This window comes from Sander lucioperca, chromosome 5 (genome assembly GCF_008315115.2).
Source record: "Sander lucioperca isolate FBNREF2018 chromosome 5, SLUC_FBN_1.2, whole genome shotgun sequence".
NCBI lineage: Eukaryota > Metazoa > Chordata > Actinopteri > Perciformes > Percidae > Sander > Sander lucioperca.
Genome location: NC_050177.1, coordinates 14,917,263 through 14,929,762, shown reverse-complemented (window position 1 = coordinate 14,929,762; position 12,500 = coordinate 14,917,263). Strand labels below are relative to the sequence as shown.

Below are 12,500 nucleotides of genomic sequence, written 5' to 3'. Positions count from 1 at the left end.
GGGGGGGCGGGGGGGGGGGGGAGAAAATCCTCGAACGTGTCAGGGATTGTTGATGGATGAACACAGGATGCGAAGGTGCATAAAACGTTTTCTCTTCGGTCTCTCCGGTCCCGTTGAGGTCGCCAGGTTCAGTCTGTGGGCCAATCAGCTGCTCCGCTATCTGCTCGGCCAATCAGTGGTTGATAGTGGGAGCGCTGATGGAGTGAAGATGGAGGACGGAGGGAGGATGGTTGCGAGTGCAGAGACGTCCAGGGCAGAGTCGTGACAGCAGATAGAGCGATAGCCACATTCCTGCCGCTGATAGCCACGCCTGACTGCTAACCTGGTTTACACAACGCTGCAGGAATGTGGCTGCTACAACAAACTCGCCGTCTGGGGCCCACAGAGAAAAAAAAACACAGTGTACCAACAGGGACGCTCAGTGTGGGACATGTGAAGAGGGACGGGTCCTGTCGCACAGCGGCTCCCTAGTTGTTGTGTCTGACGTACGCCCACAGCAAGATGAACTCAAATACCTCGCTAGTTTTCAACCTGGACCCTATGTTCCCATGCATTTGTGTCTAAGTGACAGATGTGAACAAAGGTCTTAGAAATTGGTCCAGTATGAAGCGAGAACCGTCAGTTTGCGTCCACTAAAAGTTCTGTTGTTGCCGCTGACAGACTCAGATTATTATTCTAAGTGTCTGACAACATTATGAAAGGATCCCTACAGATATAGACCTTTTAGTTAAAGAGTAAGATCCTTTTACCCCCATTTACATGTGGAGATATGCTGGCTCTATACACGCTAAAAGTCCTGATTATTTACATGGAGTCTGGTGGGTAAAGTGTTCTCCTGCTCCATTAACATTGTAAACACTTTTAAACAGCCCCGAAATCCCCATCACCAAACCCCACCAGACTCCATGTAAATAATCAGGACTTTTAGCGTGTATAGAGCCAGCATATTTCCACCAGACTCCATGTAAATAATCAGGACTTTTAGCGTGTATAGAGCCAGCATATTTCCACCAGACTCCATGTAAATAATCAGGACTTTTAGCGTGTATAGAGCCAGCATATTTCCACCAGACTCCATGTAAATAATCAGGACTTTTAGCGTGTATAGAGCCAGCATATTTCCACCAGACTCCATGTAAATAATCAGGACTTTTAGCGTGTATAGAGCCAGCATATCTGCACCAGACTCCATGTCAATAATCAGGACTTTTAGTGTGTATAGAGCCAGCATATCTCCACATGTAAATGGGTGAATTTAGGGTTAATTTCAACCAAACCAGAGTGGTGATTGTTGGAACAGTGGAAAGATGAACCAAGACGGCTTTTGGTAGTTTTATTTAGTTTCTGTCCACTTTGAATGAAGTGTGTTTTACGATGATAAAAGTCCTGATTATTTACATGGAGTCTGGTGTAGTTTGGTGATGGAGATTTTGGGGCTGTTTCATGTTAAACTAAAAGGATCTTACTCTTTAACTAAAAGGTCTATCTCTGTAGGAATCCTTTCATAATGTTGTCAGACAGTAAGAATAATAATCTGAGTCTGTCAGCGGCAACAACAGAACTTTTAGTGGACGCTAACTGACTTTAATGTTACATCCCAGCTAGTTTCTCCCTTAATACTAGACCAATTTCAAAGATTGTTGTTCCTATCAGTCACTTAGACACAAAAACACAGAAAACAGGCTCCAGGTTGAAAAAGAAAACGAGAAAACGTACATGCTTTATTGTACAGTTTACATGAAAAACGCACGTGTTTTGGCTCAGCTGCAGCAGTCGGCGTTTCATTGTTGAAGTTGAGTTTAAAGATCTGATGGTTTGATTCATATCTGATGAACATCTGTGCTCATTCAGACTGTTCAAAGAGGGTGTGGGTCAGTAGAAATGGATGCATGATTGTCACTGACGTTATCTGACACACACACGCACGCACACACACACACACACACACACACACACACACACACACACACACACAGTCAGCTGTCTGCTTCCTGAGAATCTCAGAGATGCTTGTCTGTCTCTGTTTACATTCCTCACTGTCTGCACACCGAGAATACACCGTAAAATACAAAACACTCTGCTGGAGAAAACACCAAACACACCGGTCCATAGGCAGGATAGGCAAATGCTAGGAGTCCACATGACTATCTTTAAGACAAGTTCAAGGAAAGAAACGCCAAAAACATTGAAAAGAGGACCAAATAAGGCACAAAAAACATGAAATCATCTCTGTTTTAAACCTCCTGTTGGTCAAATCTGACCTATTTTCAAAAAGTTTCTATATCAGAAATGTGAGTTTCTTTCAACCAATTTTTATAAAATAAATAGCGTGGATGGTTCCCTACAACGCTCTTCACAAGTTAAATAAATGATCAGTTCACTACTTTCATTGAATTTGGGTGTTTTAGAGTAAGTTTATAGCATGTAAAGAAAAATTGATAATAGAACGTTGAAAAACGTAGGAAGAAAATGTCAAAAAAGCTGAAGAAAGTTGCAAAAAACTTGGAAAAAAGTGACAAAAATGTCGGGGAGAGCTTAAAAGAACGTCCGCGTGACTATCTTTAAGAAAAGTTTAAGGTAAAAAAACGCCAAAAACATTGAAGGTGCACCAAATAAGTCACAAAAAAACACGAAAAAAACCCCATGAAGTCAAATTTGACCCGCTTTCAAAAAGTTTTCTGTATCAGAAACATTTCTTTCAACCAAATTTTAAAACAAAATAACGTGGATGGTTCCCTACAACGCTCTTCACAAATTAAATAAATGATCAGTTCACTACTTTCATTGAATTTGGGCGTTTTAGTCAATTTTATAGCATGATAAATGAGGAAAAATTGTCTAAAAAGCACAGAAAAAAGTGCCAAAAAACATTTTTTTTTTAAACATTTTGACCCAAAAAAAACAAAAAGTTGCAACATGGTCGACGGGGAAGACAACACGAGGGTTAAGAAAAAACTCATTTCATTCACTATGTCATGGGGAAATACTACACTACCCACAATCCTTAGCGTAACAGCAACGTCTGTGATTGGTCTAACTCGCTGTTACGATGGAAATGTTTACCGCACCAGCAAACCCGCGAATGGCTTGAGGGAGCCGCTACCGTTAAAGTCTCGTCCTTTTGTCGCTGAATCAAATGTTTCTGGGCGTGCTGGTCTCACAGGGAGGTGTGTTCAGGTGCATTCTGGGCGTGCTGGTCTTACAGGGAGGTGTGTTCAGGTGCATTCTGGGCGTGCTGGTCTTACAGGGAGGTGTGTTCAGGTGCATTCTGGGCGTATTGTTATCTTGAGGCAGTGGGAAGTGATGGCACCATTGACCAACAAAAACCTGGTCTAATTTTAACGCAGCATTTCATTGTTATTTTAACAGAGCATTATTAAAATGCTCCTAGGCTCGTACACAGCACGCACACTATGCTTGTTACACACACAGGGACACACAGCAGCACACACACATGCAGAAGATTACTAATAAAAATATTACGGTGCAAATCCTCCATCATAACAGCAATGCTCCAAGGTCCAAACACGCCTGGCTTTTAAAGGGAATGGGAGATGATCTCTGATTGGTTGATTGCATGTTACGCCCAAAACACCCCTCTGATTAATGAAGACACTAAGTACAACCCTTTAGAACCATGCGCCCGACGCACGGACCCTTTTTTCTGCCGTCAAAATAGCAAAAGTGGATTTGGACACGCCCTAAACACACCTGCACCAGGCGCTTCACGCTGTGCGCTTAGATCGTTATAATAGGACCCGTAATATCAGCAGTTTAATTGGACGGGAAAAAAACACTTCCGAAACTGGAACCGTTAAGAAAAGGGGGCGCTCTGTTGAGTACAGTCCTTCCAGAAAAATGTGGAGTTTTTTTGTGATTGTTGCGGGCTAAAATCCTTGATTATGCGGCACGTTTTCTTAAAAAATGCGATGGAATATGCGGGATATTTATGCAATTTTATGCGATGAAATTGCGAGAACTTGCAAAAACTGCGGTTTCATCGTGGCTTCATCGCGGGGTTTGCAGCTTTTCGATGATGTCACTTCATAACGTTCCCATGGCAACAGGGAAAATGGCTGCTCTTGTGTGAAGTAAACGCAACATTATTCAACTTTCTGCTAAGATATATGTGACTTTTTTGCAATGAAAATGCGGGGATTATGAAATCATTCAAGCCCCGCATATTTTGCGCAGAAATCTGCAATTTATGCGGCGAAAATGCGGCGTATTTCAAAAAATGCGGCCCCCAAAATAAATATGCAGACTTTGGCTGATTATGCGTTGAGTTATGCGATCACATAATCGCGTTTTTCTGGAGGGACTGAAGTAGCTGTTGATGTTCCTCTGTGCTGATGATGCAATGATGTAACGCTGTTTGTGTTTTCTGCTTGTTTCCAGGGCGATCTGACGGAGCCGTGCGCCGGTCGGGACTGCTCCACCTGTCAGTGTTTCCCAGCCAAAGGAGCGAGGGTGAGACTCCGCCCACACACACACACACACACACACACACACACACACACACACACACACACACACACGGCAGCCAATCAAATCGTCATAGCCGCAGACTGACGGCTTCTTCTGTTAGCAGACCTGTGACACCTTCGCTGTCGGATTGTAAACTGCACGCACACACACGCACACGCACGTACACACACACACACACACACACACACACACACACACACACACTCTGTATTAATGAGCTGCCCGATGGAGGAGTGTGTTTTTTTAAATTAGCAGCTGTTTACCTTAAAGTGAGTCAGCAGATTCCACACACACACACACACACACACACACACACACACACACACTGTTGTTAAAATCAACTTTTACGTAATACGGGACCCTGTGTGAGATTGTCGTTTCCATGATCCCGTTTAAATCGATCCGAAATAAAAACTAGAAAAGCTACAGCGTTCGTTCTTTCGGCAGAAGAAAAACTAATGCTTCTGTCATCACGTTGCACGTTCGAGATGACGCCGTTACGTGACGTGGCGGGACGTGGCGGCGCAAAAAAACCCAGCAGGAGGACCATTTCTATTTCAGAATTCAGGATCAGGAATGTCCAATTCTCTATGAGCTCTCATCTGAGGGCTATAGAGATATAAACATGCTCGGCGACGACCATGCGCGATGACCGCCCGCAAGAACCGAAGCGAGGCACCGCGATCTGCGTTGACGCGCAGTCCGGGAGATGTTTTCGTCCAGATGTTTGAGCGTGTGTTTGTGTCGCTGCACTCAAGAACTTCTGTAATGTTGTGAATCACGTGATTCAGGAGCCAATCAAACGGCACATCAGGCGTCAGCTGATCGAGTAAACAACATGTATCTGTCGTCCAGACCACAAACATCAACTGACCTCCAATCTGTGTGTGTGTGTGTGTGTGTTTGGGTCAGTGTGTGTGTTTGTACAGCTGGGGGCAGCAGACAGGCAGAGAGGATTGTGGGAAGGCCTCTGTCTCAGTGATTTCACAGCTCAGTGCGTTCAGAGAAAGAAGGACAGAGCGCGGACTAACAGAGATCACAGCTGTCACATCTCATCACACACACACACACACACACACACACACACACACACACACAGAACCAGAAAAAACCAGCAGGTTGATATTGATTATTTTGACCCTCGATCAGTTTATCTTTGAACTGATACATTTTCAAACCTGTGTACCAGCTGATCAATAATAACTATAACATATATCTGAGCAGGACATTCAGAAGTGCTTCAACGTATTCTCATGAACGGGTGCGGATGATATTCTATGAATTAAGTTCACGTGACCGTTAAGTTCAGCCGCCAAAAGGTTAAACCCAAGTTGCTCTTATGGCACCATCGGTGTGTGAGTGTGTGTGTGTGTGTGTGTGTGTGTGAATGTTGTGTGTGTGTGTGTGTGTGTGAATGTGTGTGTGTGTGTGTGTGTGTGTGTGAATGTGTGTGTGTGTGTGTGTGTGTGTGAATGTTTATGTCTGTGTGTGTGTGTGTGTGTGTGTGTGTGTGTGAATGTTTATGTCTGTGTGTGTGTGTGTGTGTGTGTGTGTCTGTGTGAATGTGTGTGAATGTGTGTGAATGTTTATGTCTGTGTGTGTGTGAATGTGTAATCTGATGTCTGCTGATTTAAAGGCACATTCCAACTGATTTAACATCCTGACTGTCTGGGCTGCTGTTCAAACACACTCTGTGTGTGTGTGTGTGTGTGTGTGTGTGTGTGTGTGGGTGTGTGTGTGGGTGTGTGTTGTTGTGTCACACTGCCCCCCTGTGGTCAGAAAACAACATTACGTGTCACAGGCAACATCTGTATTTGCACCAGGACGTTAAAGTTTTTCCTCGCCACTGTTGCCCTTAATTCTTGCTCTTGTAAATTACAGAGTGTGGTCTAGACCCCCTCTATCTGTAGAGGGTCCCGAGAGCTCCTGTTATGATTTGACACTATAAATGAAATTGAATAGACTAAACGGATAATGAGGTTCAGAAAAAGCTCTAAACCAGCGAATAAGGGCTGTGCAATTAATCGGAAGTTGAATCGTGATTATGATTTTGGCTCCTAATTATAACAAAAACAGAATAATGGAGAAAAAAAAAATATGCGTTTTGCAAGTAAGCTCTTATTTTGTCTCGTGTTCTGACTTAAAAAAAAAACATTCAAACTGGAAAATTATGAATGGAAATACCACAGTTGAAGGTGTTTTCACTCTTTACAGTCCCTCCAGAAAAACGTGATTATGTGATTGCATAATTCAACGCATAATCAGCCAAAGTCTGCATATTTATGCGGGGGGGGGCATTTTTTCAAATACGCCGCACTTTCGCCGCATAAATTGCAGATTTCCGCGCAAAATATGCGGGGCTTGCATGATTTCATAATCCCCGCATTTTCATTGCAAAAAAGTCACATATATCTTACAGAAAGTTGAAAAATGTTGCGTTTACTTCACACAAGAGCTGCCATTTTCCCCTGTTTCCATGGGAACGTTATGAAGTGACGTTATGAAGTGACGTTATGAAGTGACGTTATGAAGTGACGTTATGGAGTGACGTTATGAAGTGACGTTATGAAGCGACTTTATGAAGCGACGTTATGAAGTGACGTTATGTAGTGACGTTATGAATTGACGTTATGAAGCGACGTTATGAAGCGACGTTATGAAGCGACGTTATGAAGCGACGTTATGTAGCGACGTTATGAAGTGACGTTACGAATTGACGTTACGAAGCCACGTTACGAAGCCACGTTACGAATTGACGTTACGAATTGACGTTACGAATTGACGTTACGAAGCGACGTTATGAAGCGACGTTATGAAGCGACGTTATGTAGCGACGTTATGAAGTGACGTTACGAAGCCACGTTACGAAGCCACGTTACGAAGCCACGTTACGAATTGACGTTACGAAGCGACGTTACGAATTGACGTTATGAAGCGACGTTATGAAGCGACGTTATGAAGCGACGTTATGAAGCGACGTTATGTAGCGACGTTATGTAGCGACGTTATGTAGCGACGTTATGAAGCGACGTTATGAAGCGACGTTATGAAGCGACGTTATGAAGCGACGTTATGAAGCGACGATATGAAGCGACGATATGAAGCGACGTTATGAAGCGACGTTATGAAGCGACGTTACGAAGCGACGTTACGAAGCCACGTTACGAAGCCACGTTACGAATTGACGTTACGAATTGACGTTACGAATTGACGTTACGAATTGACGTTACGAATTGACGTTACGAAGCGACGTTACGAAGCGACGTTACGAAGCGACGTTACGAAGCGACGTTACGAAGCGACGTTACGTAGCGACGTTACGTAGCGACGTTACGAAGCGACGTTACGAAGCGACTTTATGAAGCGACTTTATGAAGCCACGTTATGAAGCCATGTTATGAAGCGACTTTATGAAGCCACGTTATGAAGCCACGTTATGAATTGACGTTATGAAGCGACGTTATGAAGCGACGTTATGTAGCGACGTTATGTAGCGACGTTATGAAGCGACGTTATGAAGCGACGTTATGTAGCGACGTTATGTAGCGACGTTATGTAGCGACGTTATGTAGTGACGTTATGTAGTGACGTTATGAAGTGACGTTATGAATTGACGTTATGAAGTCACGTTATGAAGTCACGTTATGAAGTCACGTTATGAAGCGACGTTATGAAGTGACGTCATAAAGCGACGTAATCACGCAACGTGAACATTATCGAATAGCTGCAAACCCTGCGATGAAGCCACGATGAAACCGCAGTCCTTGCAAGTTCCCGCAATTTCATCGCATAAAATTGCATAAATATTCTGCTTCTTTGCATATTTTAAGAAAACGTGCCCCATAATCATAAGACCAAAATCTTATATTAAACTTATATAATCAAGGACCAAAAAACTCCACATTTTTCTGGAAGGACTGAATTTAGTCCTTCCTTCACTTTTTACACCCTTATTGATTCTTCCTTTCCTTTCTTTCCATTATTCCTTCCTTCCCTTTTCTTTCCATCCTTGTCTCCTTTCTTTCCATCCTACTTTCCTTCCCTTTTCTTCATTTCCTTCCCTACCTCCTTCCCTACCTCCTTCCTTTCTTCTTTCCTTCCCTCCTTACATACTTATTTTAAAACTAACATAGTTTAGAGCTGCAAAGATTCATAGATTAGTTGTCAACTATTACATTAATCTCCAACTATTCAGTTCATCCATTCATCAGTTTCAGTCATTTTTTTTATGATAAAACAGGTAAACTTGTGTGATGTCAGTTCGTTAAATGTTTTCTATATTTTCTAGTTTCTTCTCTCCTCTGAGACAGGAAACTGAATCCTCCTTCCTTCCCTGCGGGCGTCCTTTCTTCTGTCTTCTTTCCTTCCTTCCCTCTTTCCATCCATGCCTCCTTTTTTCCATCCTACTATCCTTTCCTAGTCTTCTTTTCTTCCCTACATACTTCCTTTCTTCTTCCCTCCTTACCCTCCTTACATTCTGTCTTTTTCCATCCTTTATTGATTCTTTCTTACTTTCTTTCCCTTATCCCTTCCTTCCTTTTATTTCCATCCTTGCCTGTAGTTATAGACCGATTTTATCAGCCGGCCGATATATCGGGCTGATATTTGCGTTTTTACGTGTTTTTACAAATTCTCTGGGTGGACAAGAGTGAAAAGGGAGGTAACCTTTCCCCTTATGACATCATAAAGGGAAGATTCCTGATTGGCCCATCTGAGCTTTCATTTTCTCAAAGTCAGAGCAGGATACCCAGGGCTCGGTTTACATCTATCACCATTTCTAGCCACTGGGGGACCATAGGCAGGCTAGGGGAACTCATATTAATGTTAAAAAACCTCATAAAGTGACATTTTCATGCCATGGGACCTTTAATCGTGATAATGATTTTTTTCCATAATCAAGCAGCCCTACTCTGGCTCTAACAGTGTTATCTGTGTTCTGCAGGGCGCTCCGGGTCCTCTGGGGCGGCAGGGCCCTCAGGGGCCCCCGGGTTTCCCGGGCCCCCAGGGGCCTTCGGGGGAGAAGGGCCACAGAGGAGACGAGGGGCCGACAGGAGCTCGAGGACTGAAAGGAGACTCGGTGAATAAACACGATGGTTCTGTTTTATTCTGCCCAGAAGACAAGATGGCCGATCTGTTTTTGCTGTTAAAGTGCCCATATTATGAACATTTGGGGAGTTATTTTGTGTCTCTGGTGCTTCCACACACATACAAACTTTGAAAGAAAAACCATCCATGGTGTTTAGAGTGAGATACGGTTTCTGAATGTGTCCTGCCTTCAGTCTCTGGGTGAGCTGGTCAAAATCTGCACGGCTTTCTACGTCACTAGCTGAGACGAGGTGGCTAACCGTAGCATGCTAGCTCGTTCTCAATGTCAAAACACTGCTACAACACACACTAGTTCACCATAATCTACAAAAGAACTACTTCCATGTCCCTGTTCTGCAGGTATTCCACGCAAAGTTGGAAGTGCGCCCTCGTTTAGAAGAAGTCTCCCGGCTAATCCTGCCTTGTACTACTGAAGTTGGAGAAACAGCTAGCTAGCTCATGTAGTCCTTACCTAGCTACTGAGCATGTGGTCTTACCTAGCTACTGAGCATACCTAGCTACTGAGCATGTGGTCTTACCTAGCTACTGAGCATGTGGTCTTACCTAGCTACTGATCATGTGATCTTACCTAGCTACCGAGCATGTGGTCTTACTTAGCTACTGAGCATGTGGTCTTACTTAGCTACTGAGCATGTGATCTTACCTAGCTACTGAGCATACCTAGCTACTGAGCATGTGGTCTTACCTAGCTACTGAGCATGTGGTCTTACCTAGCTACTGATCATGTGATCTTACCTAGCTACCGAGCATGTGGTCTTACTTAGCTACCGAGCATGTGGTCTTACTTAGCTACCGAGCATGTGGTCTTACTTAGCTACCGAGCATGTGGTCTTACTTAGCTACTGAGCATGTGGTCTTACTTAGCTACTGAGCATGTGATCTTACCTAGCTACTGAGCATGTGATCTTACCTAGCTACTGAGCATGTGGTCTTACCTAGCTACTGATCATGTGATCTTACCTAGCTACTGAGCATGTGGTCTTACCTAGCTACTGAGCATGTGCGACTGCCAACAAAGATGTTACAGCAGTGAGAGGTCTCACTCTGTAGCTAAAACAGAGACCTGAACACAGGGTGAAAAGAGGAGCTGCAGCAATGTGCAGTACAACAAAAATATGGTGTTTTTAGAAAATTAAACCATGTAGACCTATTCTGATACAACCCCTAAATACAATTATGAATCTGAAAATGAGCAGAATATGAGCACTTTAAAATGATTCAAGTTTAGTTTTAGTTTGTTGACGTTTTTCTGACCAATCGCAGGTCTTGCAGTCTGTGACTCAACTTCAGTTTTATGCCGTTTGTTGTTTCAGGGAAGTGTTGGCGTTCCTGGTTTTCTGGGTTTGGAAGGACTCCCGGTAAGAAGCCCCGCCCTCTCAGCCTCTTCCGCTGCTCTGATTGGCCCAGACATAGTGAAAGGACTGTGTGCTTGTGTGTTTCAGGGTCACCCGGGTCCTGCCGGCGGTCCTGGTTTTCCAGGTCTGGACGGATGTAACGGAACCAAAGGAGAGAGAGGAGAGCCTGGATTTCCTGGAAGACCCGGACCTGATGGAGAGCCGGTCAGAGTCACCGATCACTCAATAACAAACACGAAATGTCCGAATTATTTAAGGTTTTAGCTTCAGCTTTTAGACATTATTATTAATAGTTCTTACTGTTTATCCACAAGACTCCGTGGGAATTTAAACACCTTGAAAACATCCTTAAACACGGATGCGATCGTCGGCCTTTTCGTCGGTGTCTTTGTACAACAAATCCATAGCTATGAATCCTTAAATCATGTTAGGTTATGTTCAATTTCTCTACGTCCCTTCAAGCTAGCATCACTGTGATCGTTGAGCATGAATGCTAACACAAGGGTCTTTCCAGAAGGCTCTCCTGTGCGACCGTAGTCCTTCCAGACGCTGAAACTGCAGTATCTTTTCGGAGACTTTGCACAATAATTCAAATAAGTCTGTGCATAACAGGGTTGATGTTATCAGGGGCGTAGCCCTAATTTCCAAATCACGGATTCTGAGTAGCCTACAGATCATTTATTTATTATGATGATTAATGATTAACTGACATATCCGTGAACCAATCCATACTGCTTTAGTGTAGGGGGGTCCAGGGGCATTTTTGGCTGTAATAGCCCAAATTTGGTGGCCTCTGGTACATTCTAATGTCAGGATTCCATCATATACACTGATCTTAATTATTGCATATTTAAATTAGGTTTTTTTTATTTTTATTATATTATATTATATTATATATGAGTTGATCAATCAACTGACACACAACTGACTTAGTCTTATAGTCACCACTGCTAACTGTGTTTTATTCTGCAGGGTTTTCCAGGACTGAAGGGATTTCCAGGAGATGCAGTGACCTCCTTCATCTCGTACCCTGGAATACCTGTAAGTATACTTGTACTGTAAGTACACCTGTGCTGTACACCACCTGACTTGCATACAGATGTTTAATAACGGAGCATTGTAATGTTGTATTTCATCAATGTGGAGACACTTTTAGATACTATTGTATACTACTGGGTAGTTTAGTAGTACTGTTATAGTACTGCACAGGGCTGTAGTACTCAAGTCCGGTCTCGAGTCCCCTATTTTGAAGACTTGCCTTGTTTTTGTCTGCTGATTCGGGATCAGTTGTACATTAGGAGGGTCAAAAATGTCTTGACTGGCTTTGGACTTAGTCTTGGAAATGGCCAAAACTGCATAGCGCCTCTTTAAACAGAGATTAGTTCTTCTACTGGAGATAAAAACACTTGGTGCACCGAGATCACTTTGAGCTCAAAACTCAAACGCTTAAAAACCAAAACGTAGCGGTGGAGATGTAGCCTAATTGTTGCAGCTCTATTCTCTACAGCAGGCCACAGATTATGGGGTGTTTCCACGCCCTGAAAGTTTGTT

At 43.3% G+C, this 12,500-nt stretch overlaps 1 protein-coding gene across 2 annotated transcripts in view; it reads left to right on the top strand.

Moving 5' to 3' along the window:
• The window catches only part of col4a4 (collagen, type IV, alpha 4), a 77,953-nt gene that overhangs the window by 13,372 nt on the left and 52,081 nt on the right, over positions 1-12,500 (top strand). For both annotated transcript variants that reach the window (XM_031307564.2, XM_031307565.2), the window contains exons 4-8: positions 4,399-4,470; positions 9,431-9,565; positions 10,908-10,952; positions 11,037-11,153; positions 11,922-11,990. In XM_031307564.2, the coding sequence (XP_031163424.1) occupies positions 4,399-4,470; positions 9,431-9,565; positions 10,908-10,952; positions 11,037-11,153; positions 11,922-11,990 (438 nt within the window). The remainder of the gene's footprint in view (positions 1-4,398; positions 4,471-9,430; positions 9,566-10,907; positions 10,953-11,036; positions 11,154-11,921; positions 11,991-12,500) is intronic.